This window comes from Phyllostomus hastatus, unplaced genomic scaffold, assembly GCF_019186645.2.
Source record: "Phyllostomus hastatus isolate PE091 unplaced genomic scaffold, TTU_PhHast_1.1 phas_contig_40, whole genome shotgun sequence".
Lineage (NCBI taxonomy): Eukaryota > Metazoa > Chordata > Mammalia > Chiroptera > Phyllostomidae > Phyllostomus > Phyllostomus hastatus.
Genome location: NW_025333872.1, coordinates 265,969 through 286,587, shown reverse-complemented (window position 1 = coordinate 286,587; position 20,619 = coordinate 265,969). Strand labels below are relative to the sequence as shown.

Here is a 20,619-nt window from a genome sequence, read left to right as displayed (position 1 = left end):
GTTAGTTAATACTGAATGTTTACCTAAAAGTGTACCATCTATTTTTGATGAGACAATTATTGCTATATATGCACTTTTTTAATCTTTTTTTTTTACCTGAGTATTTCTTCTGGCTTCTTATAACAGTAAAGTATTATGGCTTTTAGCCTTTTAGCTTTTGCCGGATATACAGGATACTTCAGATTTGGTGGGGTTTCTCCCCTTATTTATTCCCTTTTCATGGTTTTATTCAGATTCATAGAGGCATTAAGAAGGTAGATTTTAACTTAGAGAAAATGTTTGGTTACTGGCATTACCCAAGAACAGATTTTCCTTCTGTCAATTAAGTCTGGCCAGTTAATTGATAGGTACAAGTGATCCCATAGAAGTAGCCTGTGTTTCAGTACAGGGAAATAAGAAGTCAGTATTGCTACTTTTATCACTGTCTCCCAGTTATAGTGAAATTTTAGCTTCCTAGAGTAAGGGAGGACATTTATTTAACCACCTATATTTGTTTCTTAGGGGGAAGAAGTTTGTAGCCATGAAAGTGGTTAAAAGTGCTGAACATTATACTGAAACAGCACTAGATGAAATCCGATTGCTGAAATCAGTGAGTATTATTAGATCATATGTGTGAACTGCAAAGCATTCAATAAAGTTTTAATTGAAAAGATAAATGAAATGCAAATTGTTTAACTTGGCTAAAATTTACTACAAAGTTCCAGTATCTTGTACTGGCTGGTGTGGCTTGGTTGGTTGGCCAGTCATGTAGCCAAAAGTTTGCAGGTTTGATTCCCAGTCTGGGTACAGACCGGAGGCAACCAATCAATGCTGCTCTCTCTTTCTTCCTCTCTACAAGCAATTAAAAAATGTCCTCAGTTGAGAATTTTTTAAAAAAACTTCCAAAATCTTTAAAGATGTAAAGGGAAACAACAATATTTACACATTCTGTGCATGTGGTAGGGAACTGATGGAATATACTGTCACAGAAATTCTGCCTACATACATATCAAAAAAACTTCCAAATACAGCTGTTTATTGAGCATGTTTTATATGCTAAATAGCACAAAGAATGTTTTTCTTTCCTACTGTGGTTAGAAGGAAAGTTGTGCTAAGAAATATATGTATTTTATGTTTTAAGATGTTATAAAAATAAACATTGTAGTTATTAATTCTTTTACACATGGAAACTTAGGTACATTTATCAAGAACTTACTATTTTATACCCTTCAACTTATCATTTTATTTCTTTTGAGCCTTAGATTTTTCATTTGGAAGGTGGTGGTTTAGACCAGGAGAACTCTAAGGAAGTACTTTTCAAAATGCCAGTCTGTGATGGAATAAGGAGCTTATGCCCAAAAAGTAAATTAATGTACTGCTTCCTTCATTGAGAAAGTCTTTCAATGAAAAAAAAATCAGCTGAATAAACAGTGTGGCTGATGCTATGGTTGGTTTGCAGCCTGCAAAAGCTTTTTAATTCCTCATGGCCTGGTTACCCTCAGTTAACTTTGGAGTCAGACCTTGAGTGGTAAAATGGTCGATTTAGAACAGTAGTCTGTTGGATGCATTTCTTTGTGAATTAAGTTCTTTGCCTATTTGAGTTATTAAAATTTTATTGTTTTTCCTAACAGATTTTTATGAACTCTTTCTTGGAGTAATCTTTTGTTACATTTGCTTCAGGTAGACATTTGGTTTATTTCATTGCTTTCCTATTTACCAAATACTGTCTTCCCCACTCTAGGTTCGCAATTCAGACCCTAATGATCCAAATAGAGAAATGGTTGTTCAACTACTAGATGACTTTAAAATATCAGGAGTTAATGGAACACGTATCCTTTTAAGGACCTATTTGAAAATAAATAAATCATGAATTAACTATCCGAAAAAAAAAGAGCCAGATTTGTATAAACAGGATTTCTCTCCCTTCTTAAGGCAAACTGTAATTAAATTCCTTTCCTTTGTTATAAATTTCTGACCAGAGATGTGAATCATGTCTATCTTCATATGTCGTGATTATTCCAGATATTGCTTTCAGCTTTTTTCCCTTTTCAGCCCAATTAAACCAAACCAAAGTCAAAAGAAAAGAACTTTTTCAGAAAATAGCCTTGTATTACTAAGTAAAGATTCTGTTACTTTTATCAATTAGCACAGAAATTTTAATGAAACTAATTTTTCTTGGTAAATACTGGGTAAACAAGAATTTAACATATATTATTATCTATCTAACAGGCCCCAACATGGAAGAGGTTGTACATGTAAGTTAATGTTTAAAAACTAAATCGTTGTGATTGATCACATACTATTATAATGAAAAAACTGACTTGTTTTATGTTTTTATTTGGATTCTTAGGAAGCTGAGCTGGTTTTCTATATATTTTCAGAGCGATATGCAGTGAATAATTGAAAGGTTGTTGTGACAACTAGACTGATAAAGGCCTATCAGATTTTTCAGAATGAAAGAGTTCTCACTCATATTGAAGAGGCTAAAACTGCCTATTCATAAACTTTTAAAACTATAAGGAAAAGACATTTTATATCTCATTCTATTTTCCTGCATGTTTGGCTTCTCTTAACATTCTCACTTACAAGTGATGCTCTTTTTTTTTTTTTTTTTTTTTTTAAGAAGGCCAGCTACACATGGCTCTAGCACTAAGTGGACTATATGGTAAGGGATTGAACAGAGAAGCAAGAAGAGAAGATGAGAAAGCAGAACAGTTAACAATGTGAAAAGATTTTATCATTCTGAAGTTAGTTTTGAGTTATTTCCCTGAAAAAGTGAAGATCGTATCCCCATTCTCTAAGGAAAACTTGCAAGAATCAGCCCATTTTAAAGCCATATGTTTGTCTATGATGGTCACTTTTTAGATGGATGACTTACTGTGTGTTTGGCAGGGGTGGAGGGTGAGGGGCATCAAATAAGGCTAACAAAGAAATAAAAACACACATAGGATCTCATGATGGCCGTTAGTTCTGTTTTCCTATTATTTGATCTTGCACCACATTTCTCTAATTTGGGGAAGTTACAGATAAAATGGTAGAAACATTCTAAATAGTCTCCTTTGTAATACTGAGTGGCTTTATTTGACCCAATGCAAGGTGGCTTTTTAAAAATTTTTTAAATATCTAGTAGATTTGAATTTCAGCCTTCAAGATATTTTCAAAACATTACCAGGTGGTTTCTCTACAGTTTCTGTCCACTGAATTCCTATTTTACTCATTTCTCCCTTTGTCCTCAGTCATTTCTCTCTGCCCTTCCTCATAATTGTCTCTTTGATATCTTGGCTACTGTATAATCTGCTGCTAGAGATTGCAAAGGGTAAAACTCAGAGCACTGAGTTAAGAATTAAGGGGTTCTCTTCTCATCTCTTTTCTCAACAGGCATACTTGCATGAAATTATATACTTAGGGTTTTTTGTTGTTTGTGGGTTTTTTGTATACTGCTTTTTCCCTGGACTAGAAAGTAGACTTCAATATAAACAGGTTTGTTCTATTTCCAGTGGGTGGTGAGGGGAGAGAAGAGACAAAGAAGGAACAGCTAGCTGGTCTATATGTAATATGGGGTGTCAGCCAGTGCGTGTCTTTATTGGCCACCTGTGTGCCCTACTGTGTCTTTAGGATATTTTTTTGCCTCTTTTGCTAGCTCCTCTTGTTTGAAATGCATTCTAAATGTGGATCTTACTTATTTACTATTCAGCCTTTTGTTTTTTCTTGACACCATCCCCCCAAAAATCTTTTTTCATCCATCCTTTTGTCTTTAAGTATATATTATTGATTATTCTGTTACAGTTGTCCCAGTTTTTTTTCCCTTTGCCCCTCTCTGCCCAGTACCCTCCTTCCCTCCAGCATGTCTCCCCCTGGCCCCTTCTTAGTTCATGTCCATGGGTCATACATATAAAAGTTCTTTGGCTTCTCCTTTTCTTATACTGTTCTTAACATTACCCTGTCTGTTTTGTACCTACCATTTATACTTCTTGATTCCTGTCCCCCTTCCTCCCCCTTCCACCTCCCAGCTGATACCCTCCAAATGATCCCCATACCAACGATCCTGTTCCTGTTCTAGTAGTTTACTTAGTTTGTTTTTGTTTTTTAGATTCAGTTGTATATAGTTATATAGTTTGTTGTCATTTTAACGTTAATTGTTTTTTATCTTTTTCTTAAATAGGTCCCTTTAACATTTCATGTAATAATGGCTTGGTGATGATGAATTCCTTTAGTTTTACCTTATCGGGGAAGCACTTTATGTGCCCTTCCATTATAAATGATAGCCTTCTTAGATAGAATAATCTTGGTTGTAGGTCCTTGCCGCTTATCACTTTGAATACTTCTTACCAGCCCCTTCTTTTCTGCAAAGTTTCTTTTGAGAAGTCACCTGACAATCTTATGGGAACTCCTTTGTAGGTAACTATCTTTAACCCTTAGCATTTTAATTATGATGTGTCTTGGTTGAGTCCTCTTTGGGTCCAACTTGATTGGAACCCTCTATACTTCCTGGACTTGTATGTTTATTTCCTTACCAAATTATGAAACTTTTCTTTCTTTATTTTTTCAAGTAGATTTCAAATTTTTTTAAAGATTTTATTTATTTATTTATTTACTTATTTATTTATTTATTTTAGAGAGGGGAAGGGAGGGAGAAAGAGAGAGAAACATCAGTGTGTGGTTGCCTCTCATGTGGCCCCACTAGGGACGTGGCCTGCAACCCAGGCATGTGCCCTCACTGGGAATCGAACCTGCGATGCTTTGGTTCGCAGCCGAGCTCAATCCACTGAGCTACGCCAGCCAGGGCAGATTTCAAATTTCTTGCCCTTTCTCTTCTTCTGGCACCCGTATAATGTGAATGTTGGACCTCTTGAAGTTGTCCCAGAGGCTGCTATACTATCCTTACTTTTTTGGATTCTTTTGTCTTCTTGTTCCACTTGGTTGTTTTTTTGCTTCCTTATGTTCCAAATCATTGACTTGATTCTCGGCATCATTTACTCTATTGTTGTTTCCTTGTAAATTGTTCTTTATTTTTAATTAGTGTATCTTTCATTTCTGACTGGATCTTTTTATGCTGTTGAGGTCTTCATCGAGTTCAGGTTTTGAACTCTGCATCTAACAGATTGCTTATCTCCATTTTGTTTAGCTCTTTTTCTGTAGTTTTGATCTGTTCTTTCATTTGGGCCATGTTTCTTTGTCTTCTCATTTTGGCAGCCTTCCTGTGTTTTTTCCTACGTGCTAGGTAGAGCTGCTATGACTCACTGTCTTGGTAGTGTGACCTAATGTAGTAGATGTCCCGTAGGGTCCAGTGCCACAGCCTCCCCTGTCACCCAAGCTGTGAGTATTTCAGGTACACCCTTTGTGTGGGCTGAGTACACCCTCCTCTTGTAGTTGAGCCTTGTTAGCTGTTGGCAGATGACTGGGAGGGATTTACCCAGGCCAGTCAGCTGCAAGGACTGGCTGTGACTGACCACTGACCACCAACCTCTGCCCTCTGTGGACCATCCGCTATTTAGGGCCAGGGTGGTGGTGCTCTGAAGTGGTCTGTAGCTGTCTACTGGGGGTCTGAGGGTCCTGGCCTTGGGGTTTCCCAGGTGGTACAGGCCAGAGTCAGCCCCCACCTTTGTTTTACCTGGGGTCACCCTTCCTGAGCAATCTTAGAAGGTTGCTGCTTGTGCTGGGCTTGGAGATTCCCAGGCTAAGCCAGGCTGTGAAAGTAATCTGGCTGCTGCTAGTGCCCGGCCTGGGCCTCAACTTAGGCCAGTTGTTGCTTATTTGATAAGATTTAGGAAGTTGTGAAGCATGAGCCAAGACCAGCCATTCATATGGGAAAGCAGCTTGGGTGGGCCTGTATAAGTTGGGTGGGGCAGAGTCTCTGGGAATCTCCAAAGCCATTTAAACTGTTAGCAGGTTGATGAAGCCTCAAATATAACACTAGCCTGCCAGCACCATGGCTATGTGGAGGGAAGGCTCAGAAAAGGTACAGTGTCCTCTGTTTACCTTGATATCAGACACTTCAGCCTCTCCCAGTATGCCACTCTGTCCTACAATTTGCTGTCTTGGTGCTGGAGCTCAGAGGGAGTAAATCTGAGAAGCTGAGTCTGTGTGTGGGTTCTTTAAGAGGAATTGCTTAAGCTCCAGAAGTTTCTTCCACAACTTCAGTCCCCACTGGTTTTTGCAGCCAGAAGTGGGGACTTAGCTTTCTGGCACTGGAATCCTGGGATGGGGGGCTGGGCCTGCTTACTCCTCAGATATCCCTCCCAAATTTTTATCTATCACACATGGGTGAGAGACCAGCCCATTTTGCATCTGCACCTCTCCTACCAGTCTGGATGGATATGGTTTCTTTAATTCCACAGTGTCAGACTTCCATTCAACTCAATTTCTGATGGTTTTGAGTGATGTTTGTTTTATATTTTAGTTTTAATTTTGATATGGTTGTGCAAAGAGGTGAGCCATGTCTGCCTACGCTGCCATCTTGACCGGGGGGTCTCATCTTTTTACACAATTATTTTTGTAAGGAATCTGCATTTTTATAAATCCTGTTGGTATGTTTCACATGTACAAAAGTAGAATAATGAAAAAAAAAAGAAGTAGAATAATGAATCCCCACAGTTCCATTACCCATTTCAGGCATTGTCAACTCAAAACCAATATTGTTTTGTCTATGCCCCCTAATAATTTTGTGACCAATATTAGATATATTATTTCACCCATAATTATTTTAGAATGTATGTCCAAAAGACAGGGACTCTCTTAAAATACAACCTTAACACAATCATCATGCCTAAAAAAAAAATTGAGACCAACCTTTCAGTCATTTGGTATCTACTACATGCTTCAGTATCTCCAAATGTCTCATTTTTTCTTTTCTTTTTTTTATATTATTATTATTTTTTTTAATCATTGTTCAAATACAGTTTTCTCCTTTTTACTCCCAATCCAGTCCGCCCTCCCACCCTCCCCACTTCCCTCCCATTACCACCCTCCCCTTAGTCTATGACCATGTGTCCTTTAAGTTTGTTCCTGGGAACCCTTCCCACTGTCCCCTTAAATTCCCTCTTCTCTCCCCTCCGGTCACCATCAGCCTGTCCTCTATTTCAGTGTCTTTGGTTATATTTTGCTTGTTTCTTTGTTTTCTTACTTAGGTTCCTGTTAAAAGTGAGATCATATGGTATTTGTCTTTCACTGCCTGGCTTGTTTCGCTTAGCATAATGTTTTCCAGCTCCATCCACGCTGTTGCAAAGGGTAGGAGCTCCTTCTTTCTTTCTGCTGCATAGAATTCCATTGTGTAAATGTACCATAGTTTTGTGATCCATTCATTTACTGATGGGCATCTTGGTTGCTTCCAGCATCTAGCTATTGTAAATTGTGCTGCTATGAACATTGGGATGCATAGGTTCTTTTGAATTGGTGTTTTAGTATTCTTAGGATAGAGTCCCAGCAGTGGAATTGCAGGGTCAAAAGGCAGATCCATTTTTAGTTTTCTGAGGAAGTTCCATACTGCTTTCCATAGGGTTGTACCAGTCTGCAGTCCCACCAGCAATGCACTAGGGTCCCCTTTTCTCCACAACCTCTCCAACACTTGTTGTTTGTTGCTTTGTTTATGATGGCCATTCTGACTGGTGTGAAGTGGTATCTCATTGTGGTTTTAATTTGCATGTCTCTGATAGCTAGTGATATTGAACATCGTTTCATGTGTCTTTGGATTTTCTGTATGTCCTCCTTGGAGAAGTGTCTGTTCAAGTCCTTTGCCCACTTTTTAATTGGATTCCTTGTCCTCTTAGAGTACAGTCGTGTAAGTTCTCTATATATTTTGGAGATTAAACCCTTGTCTGAGGTGTCATTGGCAAATATGTTTTCCCATACAGTTGGTTCTCTTTTAATTTTGATACTGTTTTCTTTAGCTGTGCAGAAGCTTTTAATTTTGATGAGGCCCCATTTGTTTATTCTTTATGTCCCTTGCTCTAGGGGACACGTCAGTAAAAAAGTTTCTTCGTGAAATATCTGAGATTTTCCTACCTACGTTCTCCTCTAGGACTTTAATGGTGTCATGTTTTATATTTAAGTCTTTTATCCACCTTGAATTTATTTTTGTATGTGGTGTAAGTTGGTGCTCAAGTTTCATTTTTTTGCACGTGGCTGTCCAGTTCTCCCAACACCATCTGTTGAAGAGGCTATTTTTCTTCCATTTTATGTTGCTGCCTCCTTTGTCAAATATTAATTGACCATAGAGACTTGGGCTTATTTCTGGGCTCTCTGTTCTGTTCCATTGGTCTATGTGCCTGTTTTTATGCCAGTACCAGGCTGTTTTGATTACAGTAGCCTTGTAGTATAGTTTAGTGTCGGGTATTGTGATCCCTCCTACTTTATTCTTCTTTCTCAAAATTGCAGCAGCTATTTGGGGTCGTTTATAATTCCATATAAATTTTTGAAGTGTTTGTTCTATGTCTGTGAAATATGCCATTGGTACTTTAATAGGAATTGCATTGAATGTGTAAATTGCTTTGGGTAGTATGGACATTTTGATGATATTAATTCTTCCAATCCATGAACACGGTATATGTTTCCATTTGTTTGTGTCTTCCTTGATTTCTTTCTTCAGTGTTGTGTAGTTTTCTGAATACAGGTCTTTTACCTCTTTGGTTAGGTTTATTCCTAGATATTTTATTTTTCTTTTTGCTATTTCAAATGGGATTTTTTCCTTGATCTCTGCTTCTGCTGTTTCATTGTTGGTGTACAGAAATGCCTTTGATTTCTGGATATTGACTTTGTATCGCGCCGTTTTGCCAAATTCATTTATTAGGTCAAGCAGTTTTTTGGTAGAGTCTATAGGATTTTCTATGTATACTATCATGTCATCTGCAAACAGTGACAGTTTTGTTTCCTCCTTTCCGATTTGAATGCCTTTTATTTCTTTTTCTTGTCTGATTGCTGTGGCTAAAACTTCCAGTACTATATTGAATAGAAGTGGTGAAAGTGGACAGCCTTGTCTTGTTCCTGATCTTAATGGAAAAGGTTTTAATTTTTTGCCCATTAAGAATGATGTTGGCTGAAGGTCTCTCATATATGGCCTTTATTATGTTGAGGAATGCTCCCTCTATTCCCACTTTGCCGAGTGTTTTTATCATGAATGGGTGCTGTACCTTATCAAATGCTTTTTCTGCATCAATTGATATGATCATGTGGTTTTTTGTCTTTGCTTTTGTTTAATGTGATGTATTACATTTACTGACTTGCGAATATTGAACCATCCTTGCATCCCTGGAATGAATCCCACTTGGTCATGGTGTATAATCTTTTTAATGTATTGTTGGATGCGGTTTGCCAGTATTTTGTTGAGGATTTTAGCGTCAATGTTCATCAGTGATATTGGCCTGAAGTTTTCTTTCCTTGTTGTGTTTGGTTTTGGAATTAGGATGATGTTGGCCTCATAAAAAGAGTTTGGGAGACTCCCATCTTTTTGGATTTTTTGGAATAGTCTGTGAAGGATAGGGGTTAGCTCTTCCTTAAATGCTTTGTAGAATTCTCCTGTGAAACCATCTGGTCCCGGGCTTTTGTGTGTTGGGAGTTTTTTGATTACTGCTTCAATTTCTTTTGTTGTTATTGGTCTGTTCAGACTTTCTGTTTCTTTTTCATTGAGTTTTGGAAGATTATATTTTTCTAGAAAGTTGTCCATTTTATCTAGGTTTTCAAATTTCTTGGCATACAGCTCTTTGTAGTAATTTCTTACAATCCTTTGTATTTCTGTGGTATTTGTTGTAATCTCTCCTCTTTCATTTCTGATTGTGTTTATTTGGGTCTTCTCTCTTTTTTCTTGATGAGTTTGCTTAAAGGCTTGTCGAGTTTGTTTATCTTTTCAAAGAACCAGCTCTTGGATTCATTGATCCTTAGAATTGTGCTTTAAGTCTCTATGTCATTTAATTCTGCTCTGATCTTGGTTATTTCCTTTCTTCTGCTTGCTCTGGGCTGCCTTTGTTGTTGTTCCTCGAGTTCTTGTAGACGTAGGATTAGGTTGTTTGTTTGGAATGTTTCTAACGTTTTTAGGTGGGCCTGTATCGCTATGAACTTCCCTCTCAGGACTGCCTTGGCTGTGTCCCATAAGTTTTGGGTTGTTGTGAGTTCGTTTTCATTTGTTTCCAGAAACCTTTTGATTTCTTCCCTAATATCATTCTTGAGCCATTCATTGTTTAATAGCATGCTATTTAATCTCCATGATTTTGAGTGTTTTTGTTTTTTTTCCTTCAGGTTGGTTTCTAGCTTCAGTCCCTTGTGGTCTGAGATAATGCTCGGTATGATTTCAATTTTCTTGAAATTCTTGAGGCTTGTTTTGTGTCCTGTCATGTGGTCTATCTTTGAGAATGTTTCGTGTACATTTGAAAAGAATGTATATTTAGCTTCTTTTGGATGGAGGGCTCTGTATATATCAGTAAAGTCCATTTCATCAAGGGTATTGTTCAATGCCACAATATCTTTGTTGATATTTTGTTTAGAAGATCTGTCCATTTTTGATAGTGGGGTGTTAAACTCTTCTACTATAATTGTGTTGCTGTCCATATCTTTCTTGAAGTCCTCTAAGATTTTCTTTATGTATTTTGGTGCTCCTATGTTGGGTGCATATATATTTACAATATTTATGTCTTCTTGATGGATTCTTCCCTTGAGTATTATGAAGTGACCTTCTGGGTCTCTCTTTATGGACCTTTTTTGGAAGTCTATTTGGCTGATATGAGTATTGCTACCCCGGCTTTTTTTTCCTGTCCATTTGCTTGGAAGATTTGTTTCTAGCCCTTCACTTTCAGCCTGTGTAGGTCTTTTATCCTGAGGTGGGTCTCTTGTAGACAGCAGATATGTGGGTCATTTTTTCTTATCCAATTAGCTATTCTATGTCTTTTGATTGGAACATTTAATCCATTTACGTTTAAGGTTATTATTGATAGGTACTTATTCATTGTCTTTTATGTATGTGTGTTCCTCCCTCTCTCTCTGTCTCTCTCTCTCTCTCTCTCTCTCTCTCTCTCTCCTCTCCTCCTTAAAGCAGTCCTTTTAGAATCTCTTGCAGAGCTGGTTTGGTCGAGGTGTATTCTTTTAGACTTCTTTTGTCTGGGAAGCTTCTTATTTGGCCTTCTATCTTGATTGAGAGCCTTGCTGGATATAGTAGCCTTGGTTGCAGACCTCTGGTTCTCATTACCTGGAGTATTTCTTGCCATTCTCTTCTGGCTTGAAGTGTTTCCATTGAGAAGTCAGCTGTTAGCCTTATTGGGGCTCCCTTGTATGTTACTTCCTTTTTTCTCCCTTGCTGCCTTTAAGATTCTCTCTTTGTCTTGAAATTTTGTCATTTTAATTATGATGTGCCTTGGGGTGGGTCTCTTTGGGTTCCTCTTGATTGGGACTCTCTGTGTTTCCTGGATTTGTGTGACTTTTTTCTCTCATCAAATTAGGAAAGTTCTCCTTCATTACTTGTTCAACTAGGTTTTCGATCCCTTGCTCTTCTTCTTCTCCTTCTGGTATCCCTATTATACGGATATTATTATGTTTCATATTGTCTTGCATTTCTCTTAATCCCTCTTCATTCTTTCTGAGCCTCTTTTCCTTTTCTTGCTCTTTCTGGATGCTGTTTTCTACTTTGTCCTCCAGCTCACTAATCCGATCTTCTACTTCATCAATCCTGCTTTTCATTCCTTCTACTGTGTTCTTCAGTTCAGAAATTGTATTCTTCATTTCCTCTTGACCTTTGTTGAGAGTTTCTATTTCCTTTTTTCATGTTTATATAGTTTGCAGTGAGATTGATGTAGTTTCCCTCTAATTTCTGAAAGCTCATTGTGAGCTCATTGAACTTCCTGGTAATCATTGTTTTGAACTCACTATCTGATAGTTGAGTTGCCTCTATTTCATTTAGCATTTTTCCTGAAGCTTCCTCGTTTCCCTTCAGTTGGGGGTTGTTTCTTTGTTTTCTCATTGTTCGTGGGTTTCTTCTTTTTTCTTCTTGTTTGTTAATTTGAACTGTTCTGATTCCCTGTAATTATGGTGTGAACTTCTGTGGTAGAATATTTGTGTGTTTCAGTGGTGCAATCTCCTTCCTGTATCCTGGTGTTCACAGCTTCCCCCTACTCTTTTTTGGGATCAGTTGGAGGAGTAAGGCAAAATGGTTTAAAACAGCAAGACAGTATACTATGATATTTACTTTAGCAGCCAGTAGAGAAGAAATGGGTTATCCTTTGGCTCCTTATAGTGTTAACCGTGATCCTCCATCCCACTATCCATGTTTTAGAAAGGATGGAAAGAAGGTAAGACTCTGATTGGGGCCGAGAGGATTGTTAGTTGGATCTAGAAAGCTGTGAGGCTGTGGGAGGTCAGCTTCTAAGGTAGGGTTGGACTAAAGATTAGTATATAGGAGTAGTGAGTTCAAGAATAGAGACAACCCCCACAATAGTATAGTTCAGAAAATTGCAAAGTGGGCTGAGATCAGGTAGGGGGCATTGAGAAGCATTTACAATTGTATAGACTAGGTCTTACTAGCAGTAATAGTAAAGTGACAGTCTTGTGGCAGAATCGATGAGGTCTAGATAACAAGAATAAAGAGTATAGAAGCTTGAGAGGTGTGTTAATGGAACACAGATGAAGGATAGTAACTTATCAACACCTTGTGACTGAGATACTAGGGGGAACCTATCAAATGACAGTATAACCAGCCAAGCAAAGAAGATTATACAGAAAGAAAAAGAATACCAAAATATTATTAAAATAAAAAATGTCGGAAACGTGAGAAAAAGATAATACAAATTTACAGTAACTTGCAAGATTGAAAAAAAAGGAAAGAAAAGCAGAAGATGTAGTGCAGGAGAGAGAAATTTGGAGTGGAAAGAATAATATTAGGTTGAAAGGAAGAGAAACATAAGGGATTGCGAGATAAAAATAATAAGAATTGAAAAAAAAGTCACATAAAACACAAGATAAAATAAATCAACCAACAGCCAGAGAAACCAAACAAAACCAAAAAAAAAAAAAAGAAGAAACAAACAAACAAAAAAAACCTCTTGTTGGTTTTTAACTGGCCAGACCAGTTTTTCTGCTCTTGCTGGCTTCAGCTGGCTGAGAGGCCTTTGAAATGCTTCTCTCTCTCACAACCAGATCTCAGCAAGTCTGTCAGGTACCCTGGGCGTGTGCGGGCCCCCCACCCCCCACACACACACACACAGGCGCGCCAGTCAGTCTTCTCCACGACGGTGCGCGAGCCCAGCCGTTTCCAGCTCCGTGTTCCCCGCTGAACCGCATTCCGACTGGATGTTGGCACCTCTCCCAGCTGCCCCGGTCGGGCTGGCTGGAAATCTCAGAGCCACCACTGCAGTTACGCACCCAGCACCACGTCCCTCCTGGGATCGCAAGGCGAGATTCCGGGATCGCAGCGCGCCATTCCGGCCTCCCTGTGGGGCGCGAGCCTAGCGCGGCCGGCTTGTGCTCTCCACCGATCTGCACTTCCGCCGGGCTCTCATTTTTTTCTTTCAGTTTTTTTTATTCTTACTTGAGTCAGGGTCCATGTCAGGTCTTTGACAGTTTATTATTTGGCACATCAAGATGTTTCAGGGTCATTTTGTACATTTCCTCTCCAAACCTAAAATGATCCATTTCTCTAAGAAGCCCTAATTCCATTTAGCAGGAAATGGTGAACAGAATCTAAACATTAGGAGGAGTACACTTTGCTACTGGTTTGATCACTGCCATTAATTACTTTTGTGATTTCTTGATCTATTGTGAAGAGCAATGCTGTTATTTATTTTCTCTCCTCCCTTTTCTAGTCACTTAAAATTGACCACTGCAGCTTACTCCTGTGGGTTGTGTGAGCTGGTTGGTTGGTTTTTATTTTTATTTTTTTTCTGTTTCTTACTTTGGATAGTTTCTACTGCTATACCTTCAAGTTCACCAATCTTATTCTGCAGTTCCTTACGTGCCATTTATCCCATCGAGTATTTTTTTCATCTCTCACATTGTGCTTTTTATCTCAGAAGTTCAATTTGGGTCTCTTATTTTATACTTTCTGTGTCTCTACTTTTCAATAGAATACAGAAACCCTGGCTAGGTAGCTCACAGTTCATTAGAGCATCGTCCCAGTACACCAAGGTTGCAGGTTTGATCTCTGGTCAGGGCACATACAAGAATTAACCAATAACTGCATAAACATGTGGAACAACAAATTAATGTTTCTCTCTCAAATCAATAAATTTTTTAAAATTATATAATACAGCTATAAATTAAATTTTCTTGTCTGCTAATTCTAATTTCTGTTGATAGTCCTGGGTCATTTTCAAATGGTCGAATGTACTAATTTTCAGATAACATTTTCCTGCATCTTTGCTACCTGGTAATCTTTGAGACATTGTGACTTTTTACTTCCTGGCTGCCAGATGCTTTTTATTCCTATATGTCTTGAGCTTTGTTCTAGGAAGCAGTTATGTTACTTGGAAAAAGTTTGATCCTTTTCAGTTTTACTTCTATGATTTGGTAGATGGATCTGGACCAGGTAGATGAATCTTTGGTAGATTGGGTAAGTCTAATCACTACCCAATGCTCCATGACTACAAATTTTCTAGTTTGTTTTTTTTTTAATAGAAATATATTTGACATATAATACTGTTAGTATTCCTCTACTGCTATGTTAGGTGTACAACATAGTAATAATACACAGTACAGCATCATGTTAAAACTGGAAATTTGTACCTTTTTTTTTTTAAGACTTTATTTATTTATTTTTAAAGAGGGAAGGGAGAGAGAAAGAGAAACATCAATGTGCAGTTGCTGGGGGCCATGGCCTGCAACCCAGGCATGTGCCCTGACTGGGAATTGAACCTGTGATGCTTGGTTCGCAGCCCGCGCTCAATCCACTGAGCTACACCAGCCAGGGCAAGTTTGTACCTTTTGACTACCTTCACCCATTTCCTCTAACCCCACCTGTGGCAACCACTGATCTGTTCTGCTGTCTATAAATTTGGGGGGTTTTGTTTTGTTTAGATTCCACATATGAGTGATCTTTCTCTGTCTGACTTTCATTCAACATAATGCCTTCAAGACCTATACATGTTGTCACAAATGGCGCAATTTCCTTTTTATTGCTGAATAATGTTCCATGCTGTGTATATACCACCTCTTCTTTATCCATTCATCCTATTCATTCCTTGATGAACCTTTAGATTGTTTTCTTTTCTTGGCTGTTGTGAATAATGCTGTAATGACATGGGTGTGCAGATATTTCTTTGACATATGTTTTCATTTCCTTCAGATAAATACCTAGAAGTGGAATTGCTCATTCATATGGTAATTTTTTTCTTTTTTAAGGAAATGCCATACTATTTTCCACAGTGGCTGTACCAATTTACATTCCCACCAATAGTGCACAAGAGTTCCCTTTATTCCACATCCTCACCAATTCTTGTCATCTCCTGTCTTTTTGATAATAGCCTTTCTATCAAGTGGAAGGTGATATCTCACTGGTTTTGATTTGCATTTCCCTGATGATTAGTGATGGTGAGCACCTTTCCATGTACCTGTTGGCCAGTTGTGTATCTTTGGGAAAATGTCTGTTCGGACCCTCTGTTCATTTTTTAATCATATTGGGGGTTTTTTCTGTTGAGATATATAACTTTTTTAATATGTTTTGGACATTTGGCCTCTTATCAGATGTTTTCTCCCATTCTGTACATTGCCTTTTCTTTCAATTGACGCATACAGAAGATCTTTAGTTTGGTGTAGTCCCACTTGTTTATTTTTGGATTTTTTACCTTTGATTTTGGTGTCAAGTCCAGAAAAATCATTGTCAGACCTATATCAATGAGCTATTGCCTATGTTTTCTTCTAGGAGTTTTATGGTTTTAGCTCTTATTGGTTAGGTCTTCAATTTATTTTGAGTTAATTTTGGGATATGATGTGAGGTAGATAGTCCAGTGGTTCTTTGCATGTGGCTATCCAGTTTTTTCAACACCATGTATTGAAGAGACTGTCCTTTCCACGTTGTATAATCGTCTTCAATTATTTGACCATGTATGTGTAGGTTGATGACAGTTTTTCTAGTCTGTGTGATGAGAACACATACTGCTGGCACCCTGTGAGAATGCTGGGCGCTGTTTCTTCTGATCCTTCCAGGTGATTTCCGTCTACGTCTGGTAGTTTCCTCCTGTACCTGTTCTGATGAATGCACTGCTAACTATGCGACGGGGTCCATCTCCAGATCACCAGGGTTCTCTTTTTCTGCGGCTCTCTCATCTCTGGTACTGGTACCTTGTTTTATGAACTATAGCTGCCTTAGCCTCTCAACTCTGTATGTTTAACTTAAGGGGTCTGCATGGAAAATCTCAAGGCAGTAAGATGGGACAATTATAGGCTTCAGCTCATTTTTTACCTTCTCCCAGAGATCACGGATTTCATTTCCTGATGTCCAGGATCTTAAAATCTGTTGTTCTATGTATTTTGTCTGATTTTTGTTGTTTCAAGCAAGAGGGTAAATCCAGTTTCTGCTACCCTGTGTTGACTGAAGCAGACGTTCCTAGTTGTTTGTATGTTTAATTCCGACCAGTGTTCCAAAGTGGCAGCACCGTTTTACACTTCTGCTAACATTACACTTCTGCTAACATAGTATGAGAGTTTTAATTACTCCACATTCTCACCTACATTTGGTCATGTTGGTCTTTTTATTTTATTCATTCTAGTGAGTTTGAAAGTATTTTACTGTAATTTTGATTTATGTTTCCCTGAGATAGTCATGTCCCTTCAATCTTTAATTTAGAACAGTTCTTTCTTTTCAAGGCATTAACTTTTTAGGAATCCAGGCCAGTTGTTTTGTCTCTTGATTTGGATTTGTCTAATTGTTGCCTCATAGTTAAATTCAGGTTAATAATTTTTGCCAGGTGCACTATATGGAGGTGTTTTTGTTCTTCTCAAAGGGCACATGATGTGAATTTGTGCTTATCATTGGTGGTAAGTTTGATCAGCAGGTGTTAAAGCAGTCATTTCCAGATTTCCCTGTGTAAGTGTATCTTTTTCCTTAAGCAGTCCATGGGGTGATACTGTGACAATTTTTTCCAACAGTCTTCCCTTTAGTAGTCTTAGTGCCCACTGATTCTTAACCCGAATCAGTTATTACTGTAGTTATTATAAAATGGCAATTTTCTATTTCTGTCATACTTTGTATATTTATTATATGACTTTTTCTCTAAAGAGGATATTTCTCCTTTCCACTTATATTCACACTTATTTTAGTATCTATTTGGACTCATTCTGTTTTTAGTTTTAAGTTAATTTATAACCTCACTCTTTAAAATGTTCCCAACTTCGGCTAGTGGTATCCTATTTCTTCTTGAGATTTTTCCTCTTGGTACATCAAGGGTCACCCTGGATTTGGCCATTTCCTCAAGAATCTGGGTTTTTCTTTAGTCGAGAATCTTATGTAAAACAAAAGTCTGGGACTAGATCATTATTACATTTTCATGTTTTGATTTTCCAATTTATGTAGAAACTTCTAGAGATGGACGATACCAACTTCTTGCTACTAAAATCCCTGCAATGTTCTGCATACTACTAGACTTCAGGCATTCCTGCTGTGTGCCGATGCTCACATGTAAGGACCCGTAGCGGCACCGGACTCAGACAATTTTGTGAACTACAGAGCATAAAGCAAGTCAGTTTCCTCTGTTGTTTAAGATGTGGACATTTCCGTTTTGAGGGTTAAGTTTTGGTACATTAACTTTTGTAGTTAAAGCAGAATTTCTTTTTCCTTCCATAGTTGTATTGATAAACTAACCTACAAGAATTTTTCATTTCTTGGATGTTTTCAGTTATTGAAGCATTAATTAACCTTGGGATTTCAGAATACTGGCAGCTAGATTTTTTTTTTAGTCAAACACTAAGTTTTTATACCTGAAGAATAATATAATAACAATTTATTTGGTGTGGGACACATTTTGCTTCCCTTTTTCCTCCTTAACAAACATCCAGATATCTGCATGGTGTTTGAAGTTTTGGGCCATCATCTACTGAAGTGGATCATCAAGTCCAATTATCAAGGGCTTCCACTGCCTTGTGTCAAAAAAATCATTCAGCAAGTATGTATCTTAGTATTGTCTGTGTGCTGATTGTTTTATATTCTTCAGTGTCAGGAGTTTCCTATTTCCAATAGATGTTTTGTTTGAAAAACTAGGGTTTTTTGTTTTAATTGCTAAAATCATTTTATTCAGCCCCTAAGGTTAACTGTATTTATTCTGTTTTTGAATTTTTTATTATAACCATTTTCCCTCCCATTCATCTTCTGTAATAATTATCAGAGGGGAAGCTCTGTACAGTTCCTGATTTGGGGGAACTTGGAGCCCTTATTCAGAAGTTCTGGTTGCAAATATTGATTCTATGTTAATAAAGAATTGCTGTGTCAAATTGTTATATCTTTTTATGTAACATTATTCATGTGCACTTTCTAATATTATAAATACCTTTCAGTGTTCAATAAAGACGTTCACTATCAGGAAATAATCAATACTTCAAAGGGTAAACAATTTGGATAATGTGTTTTGGTGGAAAGAGCTCCAGACTGGGAAGCAAGAGACCTCAGTCTTTATCAGCAAGGAAATTTGAATTAAAAGATATCTAAATCTCTTTCATAACCTACATTTCAATACTTAAAGGGCATGTTGACCGTTTATTCTTAGTCTTTGTAATGTACTTAGTTAACGATATCTCTGAATAGAATTAATTAGCTTTGTAAAACTTGGAAGAGCTTTTTATTATAAGTAAACTCTTGCCTTCATTCATAGTTCCAGTAATCTTTCTGAGAAAGTTCCTTTGTGCTTTAAAAAATACTTTATCCTCTGTGGAAAACTACCACATCATTTTTATATTTTTATTTTTTAAATGTTACATTGTGATTTCTTCCTTCTCCAGAAGGACTTATATTTTGTGTTCTCGAGTCTCCTGCTCTATTCCCATTCAGGTGTTACAGGGTCTGGATTATTTACACAGCAAGTGCCGGATCATCCACACTGACATTAAACCAGAAAACATCTTGTTGTCAGTGAATGAACAGTACATCCGGAGGCTGGCTGCAGAAGCAACAGAATGGCAGCGGTCTGGAGCTCCTCCACCTTCCGGGTCTGCAGGTAATAGCTGTGGGGCTTTGCTCTCATTAGAAGTTAAGTTTCTATTTATACTCTATTATCAGGCAGTTAATTAAAGTACCACTCATTCATTTAACAGTAAGATACAGTAAGTGCATATGTGGAAGAAGTAGTCCCAGCCCTCCAAAGACTTTTTTCATTCTCAGGATTGCTCCCATATTAGGAGAAGACTGTACATATTTTTACAGTTGACCCTTGATCAACCAGGGAGTTACACATGCAGACCCCCATACATTCACAAACTCACTATGTTAAATCACGGCCAAAAGCTTTTCTAAAAGAAAAGCTTTATTGAGCCATATGTTAGCCCGAAAAAGGACTGCGTACTGGGCCATATGTGGAAACCCCCAGCAGCAGGTCTAGATGAAGAAGACATGTCCACCATCCTGGGATTGACAGAGCTCTTTTATGCAAACGGATTAGGGGAAAAAGATGTAAATTGTTTTGAAAAAATTTAGCTGTAGACCCAGGCTCAGTTGAAGCATCATCCCAGAAATTGAAAGATCACAGGTTCGATTCCTGGTCAGGGAACATGCCTAGGTTGCAGGTTCAGTCCCCAGTCAGGGCACATGTGAAAGGCAGTCAATAGATACTTCTCTCTCACATTGATGTTTCTCTCCTTCTCTTTCTCCTCCCTTCCTCTCACTCTCAATAAGCATGTCCTCGGGTGAAAATTTAAAAGAAAAATGATTTTAGCTGTAAAGGTTTAGTTCTGAGATAGGTGCATAGCCCAGAAAGAAGAATTGTTTGCTCTTTAAGATCTGTTGTGTGCGACTGTCCGGAAAGAGCATGCTTTAGTAAGGTTCAGGATGCATGGTGCCTGGTGGTCAGCTAGCTATCAGGCTGTTCTCTCAGAAATAGCCGCCTGGAGGTTAATTGCAAGTTAAAGCATACATTCAAGAATGTCACCAGTCTGTTGGTTTGGGCTTGCAGTCAATGATTAACCTCTCGTCTCTTCCTTTAACCCTCCTGCCTGCTGTAATTAAATCTGGCACATCTTGGATTTTTTTTTCTTGCAGTTTACCACTTTTGACTCCCCCAAAACTTAACTGCTAATAGTCTACTGTTGACCAGAAGGGTTATTAATAACATACAGTTGATTAACATGTGTGTTATATACTATACTATATCCTTATAGTAAAGTAAGCTAGAAATAAGAAAATCATTAGTAAGAGAAAATACATTTACAGTATTTATTTTAAAAATCCTCAAGTATGTGGACCCATACAGTTCAAATCTGAGTCAGCTGTGTATATATAAGCTGATTCATATTGTTTCAAAATGTTTTCTCTTATTATTTGGTGGCCATTTTTGATGTATTTACCTCTTACCATGATGGTACATGCTCATTTATGGATCAGGAGCAAGATAATGTTGCTAGTAAGGACTTGAGCTTAAGCACTGACATGAACAGACCTGGTTTGAATCTTGGCTTCATCATTGGCTGGGTCACTTGGCTTCATTTTTCCCCCATGCAGCAATTACTGGGTTTAAATTTCATGTGAAAGCA

General features: G+C 37.9%; 1 protein-coding gene across 1 annotated transcript in view; it reads left to right on the top strand.

Moving 5' to 3' along the window:
* Positions 1-20,619, top strand: part of SRPK1 (SRSF protein kinase 1) — a 79,381-nt gene that overhangs the window by 34,055 nt on the left and 24,707 nt on the right. Inside the window, 4 exon segments of the mRNA XM_045842745.1 lie at positions 502-589; positions 1,721-1,808; positions 17,941-18,047; positions 18,926-19,091. Coding sequence (XP_045698701.1) covers positions 502-589; positions 1,721-1,808; positions 17,941-18,047; positions 18,926-19,091 — 449 coding nt within the window.